We start from the raw sequence: 24,745 nt of genomic DNA on the forward strand, positions 1-24,745 counted from the left end.
AAGAAATGTTATAAAACATTTTATAAAATGTTTTATAGATGGCCTCTGGATCCCAAGAAGTTGTCCAACATGTATCCTAACTTACAGTCTAAATGTTGGAGATGTGGTAGTTTAGAAGCTACCTATTTTCACATGTGGTGGACTTGTAGAAATATAAAGCTTTTTGGATCAAAATTTGGTGGAACATTCAAAAGATTTTTAAGAGAAAGATAAAGTTTTCTCCGCAATTGTTTTTATTGGGTATTGTTGTAGATTGTGATGTTAAAGAAACTAACTTGATGTTGAACATGATAACAGCAGCACAGTTACTGGTGGGACAATATTGGAAGAAGGATAGTTTGCCCACTATAGAAGAATGGGTGTTTAAAGTTTCTTTTTTTATTGAAAAGTTTTAAAATACATTTTATCTTTAACAATCCCCTCTCCCCCTCCCCTACCTATCCCTCCCTACCCCTATCCCTAAACACCCCGAAAGTGTTTAAACTTTCGAATCTTGCAGAAATGTCTAAGATTTCTGCTTATTTGAAAGATCATTCACAGGAAAGATATATTTCAGTTTGGAGGAGATGGATAAATTATATTCAGAACAAATATGGGACTAAAAAGTTCCATTTAGCTTATGAGTAGATTTTAGTGGGATATTGTTATTGGTACTTTGTTTGTAGTTATGTTAAAGGGGAGTTAAAGCACATTATGAATTTGGTTAATTGTATATTATGCATAATTTTTATTTAGAATATGATTATTGTAACTATAATCCTGTATTTAGCTCTGGGAAGTGGGGGGGAAGTGGGCGGGTTTGGGGTGGGAGGGATTTGGGGATATATTGTAAAATTTTGTTTTTGTAAAACTCTTTATTAAAAAAAAAAGAAATGTTATAAAGTTGGTTCTGATCATGTGGTGATCCACTTAATGACCACAAGAACGTACGACCATAATTTGAGACTCAATTACAGTCATAGGTTAAGGACTATCTGTATGTAGTTGCTTCGGGGAGGAGTTCATTCAGATCCATTTTACTTTCAAAAGTTTTTGTGGGTTTTTATTTATTTATGTATTTGTCTTGTTTTCTTCATATCTGCAAATCTTCCTGAGTATGCCAATTATTTTCACATATTATTGCCTGATATGATTTGGATTAGAGTGCCATAAGCATGGGAAGTTTGGATTTTCTATTTAAAATGGATATTTTTTCTTCTTCATTCATTATTACAATCTAATGTATAAGAATTGAAATAGTATAACTTTAACAAAATAAACAACTGAACTTTTATTGTGTTGCACTTCTAATTAAAATTGCTCTCCACTGATTAATCAACTATCAAGGTTGATTAATCTATCAAATTAAGACAATTACATGTAGACCATATTTTATATACACAGCTTTTTCCAGCTACAGTTTTATCAGAGTAAAGTTATGTTCCTGGATGTCATTGATTCAGATTATTTATGCATGCAGGGAATCCTATTTGCCTGAACAATATATCTTATTTTCCCTACCATTCTTTCTATTATTGTGTCCACTATCATTTTTCACAAGAAAAAAAGACCCATTTGTAGAACTTCACATTTTAAAGTGTCACAGCAAAATATCCCTCCTTCATCTTTAACAAAAATTGTGATAAATGTTTCAAATAAAAAAATAGCATTTCATGGTATTCACAGAAAAGGTTATACTAAATGCATGCCAAATTATTTCACATTTCTGATACATCAGTGTTCAAACAAAATCTTGTATTTTATAGAGGCCAGAATAGTGAGAAATATCACTTGTGGGAATAAAGCCCTTTTTTCTGTAGTTGACTAGATGGAGCAGAGGCTGCTGTTTGATAGAGTTGGGGGGGGGGATACTTAGATTTGGCCTGAGCATTTGTTTAAGCATCCTGAATGTCCCGGCCAGTTTTGTATCTTCACCTCTGGTGACCCATGATTTTCTAGGGTTTGAGCAGCATCGTTGGGTCAAACTTGTTGTACTGTGCTACCCTTACTCCCACAATGCGTTTGTTCACTCCTCCCCAGCTACTAGCCACTCCACTTTTTAAAACGATTGTTTTAAAATTAAAACAAAGGCCATTTGAACCCTTCCTCCCACAACTAGAATGGGGTCTGTATTTCCTTAAGTTAGCTCAGAAGCACGTAGCCTAACCACTGCAAATGCCGTTTACTGTCCTTGCATTTGCTCTGCAGAAAGGCAGATTAAAAAAAAAAGTATTGTAAGCATACCTTCCAAAGTGTGTCCTGTTATTCTCAAATTTTGTAGGGGGTATACCCAGTAATTGTACTGAAACCCTGTTAGCACGCTTCCCAATTGCACTAATGAATTCCTGCTTCCCCTTTTACTTGCAGACAGATGGTCTGCTGGAACTTAGAAGGTAGCAAAATTTTGTGCAGCTGCATGTAAGGGTTGCCAGTACAACTGGTAAACCAAATTTTCCACGATTAAACAGTTATCTGTTTATTATCTGGACGTTTCAATGTCCGTAGGCTGCTGTAAGTTGCTGGCTTTGGGCTATAATAAAAAATTCAGTTACTCATTCTTTCATAATTTGTTCCAGAAGGTCAGACTTCATTATTTTGTCTCTTAAAGCTTCTAGATGAAGATAATAAGAGCTTGTGGATGATATTAATTTATTCTCTCCTCCCCCCAAGTACTTCTCGCTTTAAAAGCATCTATTAGTTAATAAGATTCCCTTCTCTCAATGGGATAGAAGGTCAATATAGAATTCATTATGCTTTTCTTCTCTTAACTTGCAAATGGTTTTTCTCTTACCTTGGGAGAAATATGCATGTCATGTATGTTTCAGGGAGCAGCAACACGAGGGAGTTAATTTTGCACATGGTTGATATGTTAAGCCAAGATTCAGATTAAGAATGTTACAGGTAATGAAAGCTGGGTGTGTTGTCATTAACAGGTTTTTTAGATATATATTATTTATTTGTTTTCTAATGCATAGCAATTTGTGGGTAACAAAATAGAACTGAATCACAGCTTAACTATATGGCAGCCTAGCTGATACAGCATCAGTGCATCCATTTGAGTGTTTTATTTAAGTCTTAGCTCAAGCTTAGATATCGGAAAGAGAATATCCAGTGAAATTACTAAAATCAACATAGGGCTTTCATTTTTCATCATAAGATGAATTTCAATATGTTTATCTTTAATTATACATGAGCAAACAGAAATCAGGTCTGTTGAAAATCCTAAGGGGGAAATATTTTTTTGCTTGGTGTATTTTTAATTCTAGTTTAGCTAGTTTGGAGATTTGTATAAAATTGCCGCTACTTCAAGAGATATGCTGTATGCCAGTTCAGTTCTTTGGCCAACAGACAAATACTTGCTTCTACCATTGTTTATTTTTCCCCCCTTTAATTTCAGAGTTTGAAAGCGGCACAGCTGAAAATGAAGACCCACCCCCGTTGCCTCCACATCCTAGTGAGAAGCTATTCACAGATTATAATCATAGGTCTGAAGATGTTTACTATTTTTGATTTCATGTCTAGTGATAGCAATGAGTCTCTTTCATGTTATGTGAAAAATAGTTTTGCTCTACAGTTCATTTGCACCATAACATATGCTCTGATATTCAGCCTTCTTCATCTTCCAAATCTATTATGATTTGTTTTTCTTACACTCACTGAATTTAGATATCATTATCCCCATTGGGTAGGAAGAAACTGAGGCCAGTCCAAACTGAATTGTTAAATCTTCAGAGTTTAAATCCAACAAATCTATCTATTGAATTCCTTACTGTAATAATGGTTTTACTACTAGTAATTATTTCTTCTTATAAAAATTTTCATTTGGGGGCATTTTGCAGTTTTATATTTCATTGCATACTGGGATGGGGGGAAGCGTTCTTATGTTCATAGGGGATTTGCAATTTCATTAAATGGAACTGTCCCTTTTTAGAGCAGTTTCCACTTTCCTATCTTATTTTCCACTCTGATAGGAGATTCTTTACCAACATTCTGAATAGAATTGGAAGCTGGTTAAAAAATTAGTTATGTTCCACACCTGATTGAATCAAGCCAAAGATAAGATTGGAAGGACTGGGAAGCCTGTATACATGCACAATTTCTCATCAGAGTTCTCCTTATCGCACTGTTTGGCATTTCTAATTAGAAAGATATTTCAAAATGTCCAGTTTTTATAAAATTTCCCTCTTCCCTCAGAAGAAACTTGCAGTGTTAATTTGAGACAGAATGTGTGTCCATGTAATTCATATATTTCACAAATTCCAGTGAAATTTTGGTATGGAAATTTTTGGAAATGTGTAATTTTCAGAATACCATATTATTTTTAAATTTAATTTTAGACTTAGATCTAAGACAGTCATGGACCAAATAGGGGGCTGGAATCTAAAAGTCCCAGTGATGGAAATTAGCAGAATCAAAAGTGTTTGGTCATCCTTCCCCATCACAGTTCCTCATTAGCCCTCCAGATCTGCTGAGAGACATTTGGAGTGCCTTTTTTGGACAAAGTTTGGAAGCAGAGCTAAAGAAAGAGAGAGATTCTGTGAAAAGATTCATGTTTACAGGACATTGGACTATGCCTTTGATCTTCTCAATTGAAAGGAGAAATAATTAAGTTAGGTCTTGATTTCCCTGCTTCTTAACTGCATATTCACTTTTTTAATCATAAGCATGGGCCTATTACAGAGCAGCTAGGAATTTTATCTAATTGGAAACAAATTAAGAACCTGATGATAAATGTATTAGATGATGGTACACTTTTAATACTTAAATTAATGCAGTTTGTTAAACTTTAATATGCCTTATTAGTACTAAAATAATGATGAATTGAGTAGAAAAGGTAAACACCTATACCTTTGGGTTGGATGATAGTTACCCAAAGCAGATTTAGATTTAATGTAAGCAATAACTCATGCAAAAAAACCTTGAATGACTTATAATAGCTGAGGAGAGAAAATGTATTATATTGTATAAAATTTAATTGCTACATCTGATCTTCACCCCACATACTTGGTATGATTTCTTTCTTTCAGCAGCATAGTAGCAGATTCAGAGACTTTTTTGCCAGATCAGCCCATCAACTTCAGATCTCTGACCCTGGCCAAACAGACAGAATCAATTAACCTGAAGACTTCCAAGAGCATGGATCTTGGTAAGAAGTGGTGAGAAGATTTTTAGCCTCACTGCTTGCTTGCTTATTTATTTATTTATTTATTTATTTATTTATTTATTTATTTATTTATTTATTTATTTATTTATTTGATTTTTATACCGCCCTTCTCCCGAAGGACTCAGGGCGGTGTACAGGGCAATAAAAATAAGAATACAGGATACAAGATTTAAAGTTAAATGATTGTGCCCAATGTGGTAAGTTAGTTAAAATAATGTTAAAACCCCAAACCCATCAGGCCAGGCCGTTTCTATTCCCTTGTTCTATTTCTTAAAATTAATTTCTTAAATTAAATACTTAATTCAGAAGAAAAATTATTATGAAAGGCCAAGTTTGGCAGAAAATTAGGAAAAATATTTGCCATTGCAGTATTTGTTGTTTAGAAACTGTAATTGTAGAGATTGAATAGGGTCTTGTATTATACTAAATCATAATATAATTTGCTTGATTTGTATTTTGGTGCAATGTTTGAACCCAATATTTGGTTTATATGGTAATCTCTGAATCATTTTACTCTTAATGCCTGAAAAAAGCACCGTGCCTTGTTAATGCAAAATTTATATGTGTCTATATATAAATGTTGAAAATTTCAGTAAGTCACGTATCTTATTCTTTGTGATACCTTAGAATATTTTGCTTCTCCATTTAAAATATTGTCTAGGGAATGGGAAGAAAATAAATATAAATATGATAATGACATGCACTAATACAATAATAATAATTTAACACCATCAAACAAAATTGTGGTAAAACCAGGGTATCAAGATTTAAAAATCGAAATTGAAACATTATGGCATAAACTGATCTTTGTGATCCCAGTGGCTAACAGTACACTAGGTGCCATACCAAAAACTCTTAGACAGCACTGTGCACTGACAAAATTTTTATTAGTCAATTGCAAAAGGCCACAATGCTTGGATCTACACATATAGTACCCTGATACATTGCATCATCTTAGGTTTTTGGGAAGAACGTGATGTGTATGAAGGCCAATACCACCTAAAGAACTGGCAGCTGTGATTTCACATTGATGTGTATATAATAAGAGTAACAACAACAACAACAACTTCTCAGCTTACTTTTAAAGACACATTATTGGTGTCAACATTGTGCCTTGCTATCAGTCAGAGCTGTGCAAACTGTATTGAACTGTGGTAGAAAATAATTTCCACACTCTTGGCACAGCATATAACAATTTCATTTGAAATTGCTTTCTCTGAAGAAAGGTGACAGATCTTTTGTGCACAGTTACCGAACACGTGGGTGTTTCAACTTGGCCTTGTATTTTGTAGCCTGTCCACATCAGTCTTACAATTGAGCACATTATACCTATTGCTAACCTCAAAGCTTGGTGCCTTCAGTGTCAGTTGGAAATCATCCTAATGCAAAGAATGTGTTAATGTGAAGATGAGACAGACGTGAAATTGCAGCCTGTGGGTTTGAGTTTATGGAATGTTTAGACAGTTTCTACATGTGTCAGACATGTTACAGAAATGATATGGGCAACAGGTTTTTCTGCGATACCTAAAATTGTTCAAATTGCAGGATACAAATAAGTACATTTGATTCATATTCTGATGAAAACGGGTGAGTGCTTACTGTATAATTGTTACACTAATACATTCCTGTATGGTAGATTATGGTCTATTGATTCCATTGCCAACTGTGCCTTTCTGTTTACTATACATTGTGTAGGCATTGCTTCCTGTAAGCAAAGCTTTCAGAGAACAGGAACTGAAGATGCTTAATTATAAAGAAAGACAAGCCATTTTCTTTCACATTTTAAATGACAGAGTGTATATTTTTATTTTTCTCTCAATATGTCTAAAGATAAATATTAAAGAAGATGATAGACAGGTCAGAGTAGTTAAACGATATTTTACATTTTCAAAACCATTTACAAAGTATTTGTCTATGTGTGTTGTTTGTTATTGTCTATTTCTTTGAATTTTATATATGCAAATGTTTATCTTGCAAACAAAAATATTCCTTGTGTAGAATCATCTTATAAATTAGATAGAGAATATATGTTTATTTTCCAATAAAATACTTGTTCTTCTAATACATCAACTATGAACAGTCAAATTGACTTGTAATGTAACTCATCTCATACTAAAAGAATGATAAATGGCCCAAATCCTTGAGCTTCCATGCTGAGGGTTGGAGTTGAAGTTGGGTCCTTCCTGACATTACACCACCCTGGTCGTCTAATATACAACAAAGGAGCTGCGAGGCCTTCTCCTGTATGTATAGTCTTTTTGTAATTAAAAAACTATGATAAAACTCTCATGAAGCTTTTTTTTGCTCATTTTTTATATTATGTTTTGTTGGATAAAAGTTTGTCAAAAGGTTGTGAAATGCAGATAGTTTTGACATCTAGCCAGTGATTTAGCAACTGTTCAAAACTGTCCCTAGGGATACCTACAACCTGGTTCCAAAGTTCTCACTGTTCCCTTCCCCCCTCCCAGTGGTCATGTGGCCTCATGTCAGGAGCTTGGCAGCTGGCTCTCATTTATAGCTGTTTTTAGCACCGGACAGTCACTTTCTGTTTTCTACAAAACTGGCTCATAGCAAATAATTGCTTCCCTTAACAACAATGGCATTTGCTTAACAACTGTAGTGGCCATTTAACGACTGCACAAAAAAGGCCTCAAAATCAGGCCAGTCACACGGGTGACCAACTTTACGACTCTCACGACTTCTGACTGCAGTGGGCACACTCTGTTATAATTATAAACCATTACCTGTGACTTGGAGCAGTCAGCAAACGTTTCTGCTACCGTGACTTTTTCAGGTGAGGAATAGGACAAAATAAAGGGAATGCAAATCTACCAGCAAGTTTCTAGTTGGCTGGAAAATTGAGAGAATCCCTATTTTTAAATGTTTTCTATCCTATAATTTAAACCACACTAAATGCAAGCCAGTTGCTAGTCATGTGCAGGAAACATTCTTGTTTTTAAATGTAGCACTTCTGCCAAACACTTGCTTTTTTTTTTCTTTACTAGATGCTCATCTCCATTTTCAGAGGGTTTTTTTGCTGCAATTAATGAACTTGTAATTAAAACTTGATATATCTAATTAAAGTATGTTTTAAATTAATTTTATTTAATTAAAGAGTGGGGTTTATAGAGACGTTAGGTGCATTTTGTACTACTGAATATAATAAGAAAACACCTGTTTTCATTCTAATTTTGTTCTGTTAGCAAATATAATCAGTGTGAAAAATCTGAATTTAATATTTCATCATCAGGGAAGCATAGTTCAGTACAGTTATCCCAAATGAATGGCCTTGTCCACTCACACCATGGTAAGTTTGTCTTACTACTTTTGATGTAGGAATTAGGAAACCGTACCCTTCAAACGTGGTACTACCCAGAAGTATAGACACACGAACTTGCTCCACATATGCAACTTTGTAATAAAGTACCTGCCAAGAGATAATGCTTTCCTCATTCCTGAGCATTTGACAGATCCATGCTTAGCTGATAGATATGTTTACCAGTCTAGGTCAATGCAGATGAAAGTTTGAAACGATTTTTTTCATTGTTAAACATAACAAAAATAAAATGTGCATGAGATAGGTTTGCCTAGCTCTTATCCTCAACTAATCTTTCCAGTTTGGAAGAAAATTCAGTCACCTGTCTCTTATTTTTAACATGTAGTTTGAGATTATTATCCATCTTGGTCATAATTAGGCATTCAATCTTGCCTGATTCATAGGAATAGGTTTCCGAGAACTCTTGGTGCAGAAGCAATGGTCCTTGTGTGACACATAAAGTGCAGCTAAGAGATGGATCAGTGACTCTTGGAGGTAGTGAAAGCAGCCTGCACCCTTAGTAAATCAAATATTTTTTCATAATTGTTCCTTCTACTCCAAATTCCTTTGAGTCCAAAATAAAGAGGGCATTTAAGCACTATATTTCCTGTCCAGAAGTACCAGCTGGATGACAAACTTGGTGTAAAAGAAAAGCAGCTCACGTGTTTCATTCATATACTTATTTGACATATTTGGTCTCACTTTTCTGATAATTCATTTAAAACAAAAGCATAACTGAAAACAGAATTTAAATATAATCTACATTTTAAAAGCATAATTGAAATAAAATAATGGATCCCTTTACAACATCCCTCAGTCAGAAGGGTGGGAACCAGTTAGACCAGGCATGTCAAACTCGTGATGTTGCGTGACATCGCGTGATGTCACATGACATATCGTGGATTTTTTCCCATTGCCAGCAATGGGGTGGGCACGGCTTTGGTGTGACACATCCAGCCCGCAGGCCGGTAGTTTCACATGCCTGAGTTAGACCATCAACTAAATAGAGCCACCAAGTGCTAGAGGAAAACTAAATCTTTAGCTTACCGGTATATCTGAAAAGTTTCAGGTGGCAAGGAATTCCAGAAAATGGGAGCAGATGTTGAAGTGGGAACCACTAACTTCTGGATGGTTACTGACTGGCTTCACAGAAGAGATGGGAACTGAAAGGGAAGCCACTCAGGCTGTACTTACAGATCTGGCAGATTCATATGGGAGCAGATGGCCTTTTCAGCATTTTGTCCTAAGATGCTTAGGGTTTTAAAATGAAAAACAAAGCAGCATCCAGAAGCACGTAGCTAACCAGTGCAATCTGTTGAATTATATGCTCAAATCTTTGAGCTAGTCAAAACCCTAGCAGCCATATTCCACACCAACTAGCTTTTGAAGGCTGTTCAGAGGCAACCCAAGAAGGTATCAGGCCCTTAGTCAATCTGGCAAGCCTGCATGCTTCAGGCATGGGTTATATTTGGGATGCCAGCTGAAGGTGGAAAAATGCTTTCCAACTCCGTGTGATATTAACAAGTAAAACTGAGCTTAGGAACACGCTGAAGGACACCCAACTACTTCAGAGGAAGTACAACTTGATCCAGAGTCAGATAAATAGCCAGATCTGCTTACTTTGTGTCCCTTGCTAGGTTTTTAAAAATGTTTACGTTGCCTTTTGCTTTTACTTTTCAAAGGGGACATATGGAATGGCTCTATAATATTCAACATTATCTCCCTTACAGTTTTTCTCTCATTTCATCAATGTGCAGCACACAGGTGGACCACTGCATTTCATCACTGAAATTAAAATATGCTGACCCGAATAGGATCAGCATCTGGTACTAGTAGAGCGTTCAAATCAAATCAACCTTTGTTATGGTCAAAGACCATAGAAAGTTGTCACTGCTGCTGAGAAGTCTTTCACAAACTTTGATGAGAAAAATCTTAATATTTTACTCTTTTTCTGTTTTAAACCTGTTAGATATTGTCCTCTGATTAATTTACTAGCTGTGCATAGTTGGAAAAGGTGTAATAACTAAATTAGCCAGTCTGATGAAAAGCATTAACTAAAGGGGAATGAGCCGAAACTCTAGGAAAAGATGTCATTGGTTAATTAAGCATTCTTGGCGACTGCAGCTTCTTGGGAGAAATAATTATGTAAATAATAGATGATCCCTATTTGAGAGATGTCATTATAACTGAAGTTCAGAGGCCACTAACCTGAGAGTGCCTGTGGTAAGGATGCAAAAGGAGCAGGTGGCCAAAGCTTTCCTTTCTGTGTGACTGAGAGATGAGAAGGCTTGATTTTGTTAGCAAGCCCTAAATTACTGGGTTATACTATTTTTTTTCCCTCTCCCCCCATAGAGGTGTTGGTGATCCTGGTGGTCCAGTTATCTTTATGCATGTGATCTCTTAGGGCACCTCAATTCAACGCTATCTGACCCTTGGTGAACAATTCCAAGGGTTGAACTTTTAACCTTTGCTTTAGAGATCTGAAAATTACAGTCCATCCAATTTAGTGGCAGTACAGATGGTTTGATCTTACTTTTGCAAATAAACAAGACAGATGATATAGATGAGTGTTATTGGAGTTCAGAAAGGAAATGAGGGGAAATAGCTAATTACCGTACAATTTATTGTAAGGATGATGCCACTTCCTATTCAGGCACAATAGGACAGTTGTATAGGCAATAATTGCCACATTATGCAGTAAAATGCATTAACCAATCACGTGAGCATCAGTGTTTTTCTCCAGCTGCGTGAAAAATGAATTTTTCCCAAGCAGTAACAGGAGACAAATACTTTAAAAAAAGCCTATCATTTTATTATTTATATTGATATTGCTTACCCTCTTCCATAAACATATATACACAAAGCCTACGTGGGCCTTGTATAAGTCTTCTTACCTACAGAAAGGGAACAGTATTCAGAAGAATGAAAGCCCTATGAGTTTTAGCTTGCAGCTAAATAGGGAAGCGATTGTTATCAACATGCAATGATTTTGCTGTGCATCAGTTTGTATAAAATATCTCATAATGTTAAAGTAGGAAAATAGTGCTACATTTCTATCTTGTCTGTTGACATGCATGGGTGTATTTTATTTCAAAGTTTGATTCACTCAATGGAAAATTATTCATTTGGTATATAATTTGTGTTTTCACCAATTATTACCCTTTTTTTCCACTTTTGCTGTGAAGATTATTCTGCTCATTTGAGAAGTTAGCTGCTGCCCTGTATAAAAATAAAATGCTACCTTCCTTAATAATGTGACAAACCTGACCTTGATTAACATAGCACATGGATTTTAGCAAAAAAAAAAGTGATAATTGCATTTGGCTACTATTATTAAAAAGTCATAGATGAACAAATATACTTTTTTGGAGGGAAAAACAAGTTGAATTTAAAATCTACAACTTTTTGGAATTTGAAAATTACTAAGAACACCCGATATTTCTTTATTTGTGTACTTAATTCAATTTGATGGTGGTTAACACCAGAGCAACTCTGAGAAGCTCACCAGATGTTATCCCAAACATTTTCTGTGGCAAAGGAAACTGATGAAGAAACATTACTGTTTTTCCATTGTTCAGGGCAATGTTAGCAGGTGCTAGTGGAATTGTACAGATATCAGGACTCTGTTAGTGGAAGAGGAATTTTAGCCTAGAAAAAGGAAATTGTGTCACAAAGGCAGGAATACCGTGTACATAAATATCCAAGGGATGACCTTGGAGTCGTGTAAAGAGGGGAAGGAGGATTTCTCTTTAAATGAGGAACGTCGTTCAGGATTTGAAGTAGTGAAATATTCTGAAGGGACCTGGTAAAGCTGCTTTAATTTGGCCCAACTGAAAAGCTCCATAGACTACAAAGCAAATGGGGTAACGTGAGAGGCTAGTGAAAATGTTTCATGTGAGCAAATGTTAAGGAAATGTCAAAGAAATAACGCAGGGCTTATTCTGATTACAGACCACTTCATAGAATTACTGATCTTAAACATTTTTTTAAGAAGATTACCTTTCAGGGGAAAATGAGATCCTCTTTATGTACATAGTAATCGTGAGATGAATGGATAGTGTAGCAACTTGTGATTTTGGAGACTTGTTGTTCCCCCTCCCCTTTTTTTTCTTTAACCTGACACACGATGAATCTTACACTTGCTAACATTTCATCTGCTATCTGTTTTAAAGACCATCATCCCAAATTATATTGGCAAATAGTAAGAAATAGTCAGAAAGTGCCAATTCTACATTCGCTGAGATACATACATTCTGAAGCAATGTTACTTCATTTTAACAAATGTAGTTCTGTAGAAATCTGAGGAATGGAAATATTATACAAATGTTTCCTGAAAGGCATTACAGTTTTTAAAATATATTTTTCAACCTTTTAACGCCTAAAACCTTTTACTGGTTTCTTACAACTGCTCTGCTCATTTAACTGTTCTTTCTGATTTTCTATAATCTGGTGTTTTGTTGTAAACCACCTTGAGAATGATGAAAGTACAGAAATGCAATAAATATAAAGACCCTGTTCTCAGACATTAGATCAATTTTTTTAAAGTCAAGAGTCCTGACCCTGAACAAGCTGGTTTCAAAGACATACAACATTTAACTGGGAATCAGTCCCTCTGCCTTGCTGGATTTATTTCTGAGTGGAAATACAGAGGATTATACCAATAGTGATTATGGCTTGCATTTCTTCTGCTGTAAGTTATGCGTAGAATCCCTTTCATCTTAAAATTACTAGCATTTTTACTGCATTTTTTGTTTCTGCATAAGTACTAAATGGCTCATTTTAAGAATTGTATATCATAGAAATGGGAGATCATGTCTTTCACTGAGGATATGCCTGCCATTTTTTTCTGAATTGATTCTCCTGCAACCTGATTCAGCCTAGGTTAAACAACTTCTGCAGAAATCTCTTGGACCCAAACATATTAGAGAAAGATTAGTTGCATTTCTCTTTCAGAAAATTACCCAACCCTGTAAAGGAATATGTGTTTTATGAAATCTCTCTTTGAATATTTGGCAAATAATTAATTCTCATCATATGGAATCATCATGTAGGATGGAATTCTTAAGGAATCAGTATTTAATAATTCTATGCCCATTTTAATTAAAAGCAAGTCACCATTTCTAATCTATTCTCTGTTTGATTCAGGTGGAGTCAGTTTAATTCTTGTGCTTAGACTGAATTTCATCTTGCTAACCTAGTATATTGTAGACCTTACAGATTACCATAGTTTTATAAGTTTTTGTATATCTAGGGTTATGAATCATCACATGTATTTATTTATTTTACTTATTAAAGTTACATACGTTTGTATACAGAAGTATTTAGTTGCCTGACCTTTCTCACAAATTTAGAGAGATAGAAATTTGTCACACATGAAAAATCCAAAGGAAATCAACGGGACTCAACTCTAGAGAATTCAAAGTCATGGAGAAACAAAGTATCCTAGCTCTTTCTTTTCCAATAATGACCTCTAGGCAAGGCAGGCATTTTGTATTTTTGCCTATTTTTCTCCCTCTTATACATACATAAGCATGTCATGGTTATGGAGCATGCTTAATCATAATTGGACCACGAGTGTTCATCATTTGCTTTAGCTATATTGAGAGATTCATCTTATTTTGCCAGCAATCCCAGCGGCAAATGCATTTGAATTTGCTGTGAGAAGGAATTCTTGTCAAATGCATGGGGCTTGTTAGAGATGAAGTTGTTGATGAGGCTACGGAACTTATTCACTGCTTTTTCTTTCTGGAAAGAGGGACAATGGCAGTCTATATTGGAATCCTATTGTGAGTAAATTGTTTAAGAAAATGGCTCCAAAACATAATATTCATTTATAACTTGCATAGTATTTAAACTATAAGCCCCAGGATCTAACAATAGGGTAACTTAAAATATAAATATATTTAATGTAATGGAAAAAGCAGAGTAGTGCTGAGTATTTTGGCTAATGTTCATAAAATATTAAAATCACAGACTTTAAAGTGTCCAGCTAGTCCCTAAGTGCCCAATCTCAGTAAAATCTCCTCAAATTATGGTAAACCAAGCTTTGTTTTAAGATGTTCAACATTTCCCTTGATTGATTGCATCACTGTTTTTCCTAACATTCAGACAGTATTCCATTTTTCATTCTAGGTTGATAAGGAACAGCCTTGAATATCTCCATAGCATCCTTCTATGCTGCTAAAATAGCTATTCTATTGCTTCTCAGCTGAATCTTCTTTCAAAGTTAAATATACCCAGTTCCCATGATCTCTTTCCAAGGACTTATTTCTGACCCCAACTTTTTCCAGTTTTTTCTGACATTTTCTTAAAATATGTTACCTGGTATGAGCATAAATGGGGTAGGATATAGACAAAGTACAACATATAAGGGAACAGTTACTATTTTTGACCCCTTCATGGATTACTGCCTTGTCGTGGCGAAGGGGCTTGCGTAATTCAATGAAGCTATGAGCTATGCCATGCAGGGCCACCCAAGACGGAAAGGTCATAGCAGAGAGTTCTGACAAAACGTGATCCACTGGAGAAGGAAATGTCAACCCACTCCAGTATCTTTGCCATGAAAACCCTATGGACAGTACCAAAAGGCAAAACGATATGACGCTGGAAGATGAGCCCCTCAGGTCGGAAGGCGTCCAATATGCTACTGGGGAAGAGCAGAGGGCTAGTACTAGTAGCGCCAGAAAGAATGAAGCGACTGGGCCAAATCTGAAAGGACGCTCAGCTGTGGATGTGTCTGGTGGTGAAAGGAAAGTCCGATGCTGTAAAGATTTTTTCTCCATAGGAACCTGGAATGTAAGATCCATGAATCAAGGAAACCTGGACGTGGTCAAACAAGAGATGACAAGACTGAACATCGACATCTTAGGTATCAGCGAACTAAAATGGACAGGAATGGGTGAATTTAATTCAGATGACCATCAGGTATACTACTGCGGGCAAGAATCCCTCAGAAGAAATGGAGTAGCCTTCATAGTCAATAAAAGAGTAGGAAAAGCAATACTGGGATACAATCCTCAAAATGACAGAATGATCTCAGTTCGAATCCAAGGCAAACCATTCAATATCGCAGTAGTCCAAGTCTATGCCCCAACCACCAGTGCTGAAGAGGATGAAATTGACCGGTTCTATGAAGCCCTACAGCACCTTATAGAACTAACACCCAAAAATGATGTCCTTATCATCATGGGGGAATGCTAAAGTAGGAAGCCAAAAGATAAGCGGAATAACAGGCAAGTTTGGCCTTGGAGTATAAAATGAAGCAGGGCACAGATTGATAGAATTTTGTCAAGAGAATACGATGGTCATAGCAAACACTCTTTTCCAACAACCCAAGAGACGGCTCTACACATGGACATCACCAGACGGTCAACACAGAAATCAGATTGACTATGTGCTCTGCAGCCAAAGATGGAGAACCTCTATACAGTCAGTAAAAACAAGACCAGGAGCTGACTGTGGCTCAGACCATGAGCTTCTCGTTGCAAAGTTTAGGCTTAAACTGAAGAAAGTAGAGAAAAGCACTAGGCCACTGAGGTATGAATTAAATCATATCCCGGTTGAATATACAGTAGAGGTGACAAATAGATTTAAGGAATTAGATTTGATAGACAGAGTGCCTGAAGAACTATGGACAGAGGTTCGCAACATTGTACAACAGGTAGCATCCAAAACCATCCCAAAGAAAAAGAAATGCAAGAAAGAAATATGGCTGTCTGAGGAAGCTTTGTAAATAGCTGAGGAATGGAGGAAAGCGAAAGGCAAGGGAGAAAAAGGAAGATACGCCCAATTGAATGCAGAATTCCAGAGAATAGCTAGAAGAGATAAGAATGCCTTCTTAAATGAACAGTGCAAAGAAATAGAAGAAAACAATAGAATAGGGAGGACCAGAGATCTTTTCAAGAAAATTGGAGAGATGAAGGGAATGTTTCATGCAAAAATGGGCATTATAAAAGACCAAAATGGCAGGGACCTAACACAGGCAGAAGAGATTAAGAAGAGGTGGCAAAATTACATAGAAGAACTATACAAGAATGAGCTTAACGTCCCTGATAATCACAATGAGGTGGTCACTGACCTCGAGCCAGACATCCTAGAATGTGAAGGCAAGGGAGAAAAAGGAAGATACCCCCAATTGAATGCAGAATTCCAGAGAATAGCTAGAAGAGATAAGAATGCCTTCTTAAATGAACAGTGCAAAGAAATAGAAGAAAACAATAGAATAGGGAGGACCAGAGATCTTTTCAAGAAAATTGGAGAGATGAAGGGAATGTTTCATGCAAAAATGGGCATTATAAAAGACCAAAATGGCAGGGACCTAACACAGGCAGAAGAGATTAAGAAGAGGTGGCAAAATTACATAGAAGAACTATACAAGAATGAGCTTAACATCCCTGATAATCACAATGAGGTGGTCACTGACCTCGAGCCAGACATCCTAGAATGTGAAGTGAAGTGGGCCTTAGAAAAGCTGAGCAACAACAAAGCTAGTGGAGGTGACAGTATTCCAGCTGAGCTATTCAAAATCTTAAAAGATGATGCAGTAAAAGTGCTACCCTCAATTTGCCAGCAAATTTGGAAAACTCAACAGTGGCCACAGGATTGGAAAAGACCAGTTTACATTCCAATTCCAAAGAAAGGCAGTGCCAAAGAATGTTCAAACTATCGCACCATTGCACTCATTTCTCATGCTAGTAAAGTTATGCTTAAAATCCTACAAGCTAGACTCCAGCAGCATGTGGATTGAGAGCTACCAGAAGTACAGGCAGGATTTCGAAGAGGCAGAGGAACTAGAGATCAAATTGCCAACATACGCTGGATCATGGAGAAAGCTAGAGAGTTCCAGAAAAACATCTACTTCTGCTTCATTGACTATGCTAAAGCCTTTGATTGTGTGGATCATAACAAACTGGCAAGTTCTTAAAGAGATGGGCATACCAGACCATCTTATTTGTCTCTTGAGAAACCTATATGCGGGCCAAGAAGCAACTGTGAGAACTGGACACGGAAGCACTGATTGGTTCAAAATTGGGAAAGGAGTCCGGCAAGGCTGTATACTGTCGCCCTGCCTGTTTAACTTATATGCAGAGCACATCATGAGAAAGGCAGGGCTAGATGAATCAAAAGTTGGAATTAAGATTGCTGGAAGAAATATCAACAACCTAAGATATGCAGATGATACCACTCTAATGGCAGAAAGTGAAGAAGAACTAAAGAGCCTCTTGTTGCGGGTGAAAAAGGAGAGTGCAAATGTTGGGTTGAAACTAAACATTAAGAAAACCAAGATCATGGCATTCAGCCCTCTCAATTCCTGGCAAATAGATGGGGAAGAAATGGAGGTAGTGACAGATTTTATTTTCCTGGGCTCCAAGATCACTGCAGATGGAGACTGTAGCCAAGAAATTAAAAGACGCTTGCTCCTTGGGAGGAAAGCCATGACAAATCTAGACAGCACACTAAAAAGCAGAGACATCACCCTATCAGCTAAAGTGCGTATAGTCAAGGCTATGGTCTTCCCAGTTGCAATGTATGGCAGTGAAAGTTGGACCATAAGAAAGGCCGAGCGTCAAAGAATTGAGGCCTTTGAGCTATGGTGCTGGAGAAGACTCCTGCGAGTCCCTTGGACTGCAAGGCGATCAAACCGGTCAGTCCTAGAGGAGATCAACCCTGACCGCTCTTTAGAAGGCCAGATCCTGAAGTTGAAATTCAAATACTTTGGCCACCTAATGAAAAGGAAGGACTCACTGGAGAAGAGCCTAATGCTGGGAAAGATTAAGGGCAAGAGAAGAAGGGGACGACAGAGAATGAGATGGCTGAATGGAGTCACTGAAGCAGTAGGCGTGAGCTTAAATGGACTCCAGAAGATGGTAGAGGACAGGAAGGCCTGGAGGAACATTGTCCATAGGGTTGTGATGGGTCAGACACGACTTCGCAGCTAACAACAACAACAACTATTTATGATTTTGGAATCCTGTAATCTGAGCAAAATGTCATTTGCCTTTTTGGAAGCTAGGACCGCTTGCTTATTCATTTTCATCTTGATATTAGCTATAATTCCAGTTTGCAAATGTACTGTTTTTGGATTATGCTATATCTCTGCATTTGATTTTTTTCCAAAGTGAACAATTTTGCATTTGTCTTTCTTAATTTTCAGCCTATTATTTTCAGTCTATTTCTCTAATGTATCACAATCACTTAATTTTATTTCTGTCTTCTAGAGTATTAACTAGTAATTTTGTGTCATCTGCAAATTTGTTAAGCATTCCCACCACCTCTATATTCGATTCATTAATCAAAATGTCTGAACTTTGTGGCACCCCATTCAGTGGCTCTCTTTCGTTTGATGTAAAAATGTTGATGAGCATTCTTTGAATACAGTTTTCAAACCAACTATATTATTGTCATTTCAATCCACCATTTAACTGTGTATCAGACATAAAGTTTAAGGGTATTCTGTCAAATGCTTTGCTAAATAGTTCTACAGCATTTCTCCAATTTGTTAAGGAAATGAAGTTTAGCTTGGCAACATATGTTCTTGGCAAATATTTACTGACATCTGGTAATTCATATATTGTTTTAAAGTGCTGACAGATTAACCTCTTTATGGTTTCAGTGTTATATGGTCTGGTCTCTAGCTCCTGGATCTTCCTTTTTCCCTCTTCTGAATAAAAACAACAATCCTCCTCCTCCAATTATCTGAAATTTCAGTTAAGACAAACATAAATTTTGTCAAAACTATTAGCAATTTCTTTCAGGACACTCGGATGCAATTCCTATGGCTTTGGGGGTTTGTACTCATTCAAGTTCAGTACTCTGAACTTCCAGATCACATTTTAATCAAACGTCCTGTGGTTCAAAATTTCTTAGGGGGACACATTTAAACAAAACTAAATAATCAGGGGTTGAATAATCCCATGCTTATTTTATCATTTGCCTTGGTGGAGCAGTGGGCCAATGCCTCCTTAAGTAACACCAGCTGCCTGCAATTAGTGCAGGTTTGCATCCCACCAGGCTCAAGGTTGACTCAGCCTTCCATCCTTCCGAGGTAGGTAGAATGAGGACCCAGATTGTTGGGGGCAATAAGCTGACTTTGTAAAAATGCCGCTTGGGCCCCCCCGAAAGCCCTAATAAGCAGGCATATACATAGAATGAAGGCTACTGCTAAGCTTGTAAGCCGCCCTGAGTCTTCGGAGCAGGGTGGGATATAAATGGAATTAAAATAAATAAATAAATAAATATCCTTTTGCTTTGTTCACTTTTGCATGCACTTCATCATTAGAACAAAACATGGCTACGATAGAAGATCACTGGAGTGCTCTGCAATCAATCCATGCCAATCTATCTAAAATAAAAGGTGTATAAAACAATGGTACATGCAATAACTTTATAAGTTGTTGAGTGCTTGCCAACCACCAAATGCAAAGAGTACTCTCTACATGCCACAGAGATGTGCACCTTTCATTGATCGTTAGGTGTTTCTCTTCCTGATCATGTCAGCAGTGACACAGTACAGTAGCAAATGGGCATTGCATCAATATTTAAGAAGATGTGGGTGAAACACCTACAATGATATGGTCATATCCTACAAGAAGCACCTCACACTGTTGCCTGCATTGCCTTCCACTTCAACACAGATGGCAAACACCTGCATGAAAGGCCGAAGATGGCAAAACACAGTAAATCCAGCCCAGTTGGACTCAGATGCTGCATTTGATCATGCAAGATAGACCCCCCAAAGATGACGATATATCCTATTCGCTCTTGAATGTAGGTGAAGAGCCCCTTTTTGTTCTTTGTAGCATCCTTCTACAGCCTCTATTCACTCTGCTGTAGATATAATTTACTTGGTCTTCAGTAAGGCATTTGATAAAGTAGATTACAACCTTCTACTTGATAAGATAGAAAAATGTGGTTTAGATAGCATCACCAGCAGATGGATTTGTAGCTGGCTGACAGGCCGTACTCAGCGTGTGGTCCTCAATGGAACTGCATCTACATGGAAGGAAGTGTGTAGTGGGGTGCCCCAGGGCTCTGTTCTGGGCCCAGTGCTCTTCAACATCTTCATCAACGATTTGGATGAGGGGATAGATGGGGAACTCATCAAATTTGCAGATGACACCAAGCTGGCAGGAATAGCCAATACTCCAGAAGATAAGCTTAAAATACAGGAAGATCTGGACAGACTCGAACACTGGGCGCTATCTAACAAAATGAAATTCAATGGTGAAAAAAGTAAGGTTCTACATTTAGGCAGGAAAAATCAAATGCACAGGTATAGCATAGGTGGTACCTTGCTCGATAGTAGTAACTGTGAGAGGGATCTCGGAGTCCTAGTAGACAATCAGTTCAATATGAGCCAGCAGTGTGCTGCAGCTGCCAAAAAAACCAACACAGTGCTAGGCTGCATTAACAGAGGGATAGAATCAAGATCAAGTGAAGTACTAATACCACTTTAAAATGCTTTGGTAAGGCCACACCTGGAATACTGCATCCAGTTTTGGTCACCACGATGTAAAAAAGATGTTGAGACTCTAGAAAGGGTACAGAGAAGAGCAACAAAGATGATTGGGGGACTGGAGGTTAAAACATATAGGGAACGGTTGCTGGAATTGGGTATGTCTAGTTTAATGAAAATAGGGACTCAGTGGGTTAGGACACTGAGCTTGTCGACCAGATGGTCGGCAGTTTGGCGGGTCGAATCCCGAGTGCTGTGTAACAGTGAGCACCTGTTACTCGTCCCAGCTTCTGCCAACCTAGCAGTTCGAAAGCACATAAAAATGCAAGTAGAAAAATAGGGACCACTATGGTGGAAAGGTAACAGCGTTCCATGCGCCTTTGGCGTCTAGTCATGCCAGCCACATGACCACGGAGACGTCCTCGGACAAGCGCTGGCTCTTCGGCTTTGAAACAGAGATAAGCACCAGCCCCTAGAGTCGGAAACGACTAGCACGCATGTGCGGGGGAACCTTTACCTTTACCTTTTTAGTTTAATGAAGAGAAAAACTAGGGGTGACATGATAGCAGTGTTCCAGTATCTCAGGGACTGCCACAAGGAAGAGGGAGGCAAGCTATTCTCCAAAGCACCTGAAGGCAGGACAATAAGCAATGGATGGAAACTAGTCAAGGAGAGAAGCAACCTAGAACTAAGGAGAAACTTCCTGACAGTTAGAACAACTAACCAGTGGAACAACCTGCCTTCAGAAGTGGTGAATGCTCCAACACTGGAAGTTTTTAAGAAGAGACTGGACAGCCATTTGTCTGAAATGGTATAGGGTTTCCTGCCTGAGCAGGGGGTTGGACTAGATGACCTCCAAGGTACCTTCCAACTACTACTACTACTACTACTACTACTACTACTACTACTACTTCTTCTTCTTATTATTATTATTATTATTATTATTATTATTATTATTATTATTATTATTATTATTATTATTATTATTATTATTAAAGTTTCTGCCTACAACTGTTTTAAGCTGAAAGGAAGTAGATTTTGCTTAGATATGAGAAATGTTTCCTAATGGTAAGAACTATTTAACAATAGATCAAAGTAGCCTGAAAGGTGGTGGAAGCTCCTGCACAGGAGGCCTTTAAGCAGAGGCTCAGTGGATGTCTATTGGTCAGGGCTGCTGTAGTAACCGGTCCTATACTGGACAGATTGTTTCCAAGATTACTTCTATTCTGTGACTCTCTGCTAAGGACAGTCTTTGCTGGTAATTTTTCTATATTAGAATACTGATCATTATGACCTGGAAACTGAGTAGAAGTGATAATGGCTATTACAGGTTCCATTAGAATGTGGATTATTAATGTTTGGGGATATTTCATTGTGAGGGGATTAATGTGCTTCATTTAGTGTATGAGAAAGACAGGCAACAACAAAAGTATAAAGGAAGCCATATGCTAGCTTTCATTAGCTGTGCATTACTTAGGAATGAAAAGCAGAGGTGTTATTAAGGAAAAAGAAAGTTTGTATTGTCCTGATAATAACAATACTATGTGTGGAAGTGAGATAGTCCTGGCAAAATGTAGTGTTATGAATTATAACATTGTGAAGATTTGTCTACATTTTGATTTTGCTGTATGCCCCTGGAATAAATAATTTTATCCCAACTCTTTTTTTTTTTTATTTTTTTTTTTTATTGAAAAGTTTTAAAATACAGTTTTCCTTTAAAAAACCCCCCTTCCCCTGCCCTCCTCCCCCCCTACCTCCCCCCTCCCCCTCCCCCCCCTAACTCCCCCCTTTCCCACCCTCCTTCCCCCCTACTTCCCCCCCTCCCCCCTACCCCCCCCTGACTTCCCAGAGCTAAATACAAGGTATATATCTAAAAAAAACAATCATAAACAATCATATACTAACAACTATAAACTCTAAAATCCATCACTCTCTAGCTTATATAAAATAAACCAATCCTTAATAATATTAAATATATATAGAAAACTAAGATAAAAAAAAAAAAACTAGCGTCATTCATGTTAAAAAAGAAAAAAAAAACAGAAAACCTTCCTCCACTGTCTACATTCTTCCACAATTGTCTATTTACTAAACAAATTCTCATTTACACACCACAAACACCTATCCCTATTATCCTAATCACTCTCTAACCAAAATAGTCTATAATAGATAATTCTTACACAAATTAACCCACATTAGCCCATAAAGCTTTCTTCCATTTCCTCTGTAGTAAATTTAATCCATTAGTTCCACTGCTTAACTGTAAGTATTTAGTAAATTTAGTCCATTGTCCACTGCTTAGCTGTAAGTACATTATAGAAGTTCCATAGATTTCTGCAAGTCTTATTTTTTAATCTTCTTTGAACGTTTTAAAGCAGCACGCGTCACTCTCTGTTCTCTAGGGTCATCCAAAAGATTTATGGCTTGATCTCCTCCTACACCCTTCTCATCTGTTTGTCCATCTTCATCCTCTTGATATTCTCCTTCTCCAGATCCCTCTGCATCTTCCGAAAGTATTGATGGGATTACTTTTAAAACATTGTTGTAAAAATCACGCGCTTGCTTCACAGTAACCAAACAATACCTTTTGCCTTCATACGTCAAGCTCAAGCCAAGTGGAATCTCCCATCTGAACCTTATATCTCGTTGCTTAAGCTCTTGCACAAGAAATATAAAGTCCTTCCTTCTCTTTAAAATCTTTGGAGGAAATTCTTTTAAAACCAGAACTTCTTGATCAGCAATCACAACTTTAGTATCATAGGCAGCTTGTATAACTTCATCTCTAATTTCCCTTTTTAAAAAATAAACCACCACATCTCTAGGCAGCTTTCTCTGTTTAGCAATCCACGAGTTCACACGAAACACTTTGTCCATGCCTTGTTTTATTTCAGATCCCAACTCTTTATTACCTGTTTCAGAATAGATTTCTGCCAAGGGCTGATATATTACCGTATTTTCCGGCGTATAAGACGACTTTTTAACCCATGAAAATCTTCTCAAAAGTCAGGGGTCGTCTTATACGCCGGGTGCTGAAACTTTAGGGACAGGGCTGGCTGGAAAACCTGGAGCGGATCTTCCATTTAGTCTGCGCAGGGAAAGCGGGACCAATTGGAGTAGAAGCTGCAGTCTATGATTTTTTACAGGCTGGGGTCTGGGCTTCTTTCCTTCTAAAGTTGAAGAGCAGTTGTAGGCAGGTGGGGAATGCAAGAGCAACTTGAAAGGCAGGTGGGGAATGCGTTGCCAGAGCAGCAGCTTAGCTCTAAGGACACATTTGACTCAGGAACTGGGCGGGCTGGCTGGAAAACCTGGAGCGGATCTCCCATTTGGTCTTTTTTTAAAAATCCCATTTATATCCCACCCTTCTCCGAAGACTCAGGGCGGCTTACAAGCTTAGCAGTAGCCTTCATTCTATGTATATGCCTGCTTATTAGGGCTTTCGGGGGGGCCCCAAGTGGCATTTTTACAAAGTCAACTTATTGCCCCCAACAATCTGAGTCCTCATTTTACCTACCTGGGAAGGATGGAAGGCTGACTCAACCTTAAGCCTGGTGGGATGTGAACCTGCACTAATTGCAGGCAGCTGGTGTTACTTAAGGCTCTGCACAGGGAAAGCTTTAGAGTGAATTAGGAAAAGTGAAAAAGTGAATTAGGAAAATAGGAAATGGTTGCTGGAATTGGGTATGTGTAGTTTAACGAAGAGAAGGGTGAGGGGTGACATGATAGCAGTGATCCAGTATCTCAGGGGCTGCCACAAAGAAGAGGGAGCCAAGCTATTCTCCAAAGCACCTGAAAGCAGGACAAGAAGCAATGGATGGAAACTAGTCAAGGAGAG

General features: G+C 37.5%; 1 protein-coding gene across 4 annotated transcripts in view; it reads left to right on the forward strand.

The window, feature by feature from the left end:
* PARD3B (par-3 family cell polarity regulator beta) overlaps positions 1 to 24,745 on the forward strand; it is a 574,309-nt gene that overhangs the window by 249,924 nt on the left and 299,640 nt on the right. For 3 of the 4 annotated variants that reach the window (XM_083371323.1, XM_083371326.1, XM_083371325.1), the window contains 2 exons: positions 3,377 to 3,464; positions 5,007 to 5,125. In XM_083371323.1, coding sequence (XP_083227449.1) covers positions 3,377 to 3,464; positions 5,007 to 5,125 — 207 coding nt within the window. The remainder of the gene's footprint in view (positions 1 to 3,376; positions 3,465 to 5,006; positions 5,126 to 24,745) is intronic. The other variant, XM_083371324.1, reaches the window with a different exon arrangement.

Source organism: Vipera ursinii (genome assembly GCF_947247035.1).
Source record: "Vipera ursinii genome assembly, chromosome: 1".
NCBI classification, from domain to species: Eukaryota; Metazoa; Chordata; class Lepidosauria; order Squamata; family Viperidae; genus Vipera; species Vipera ursinii.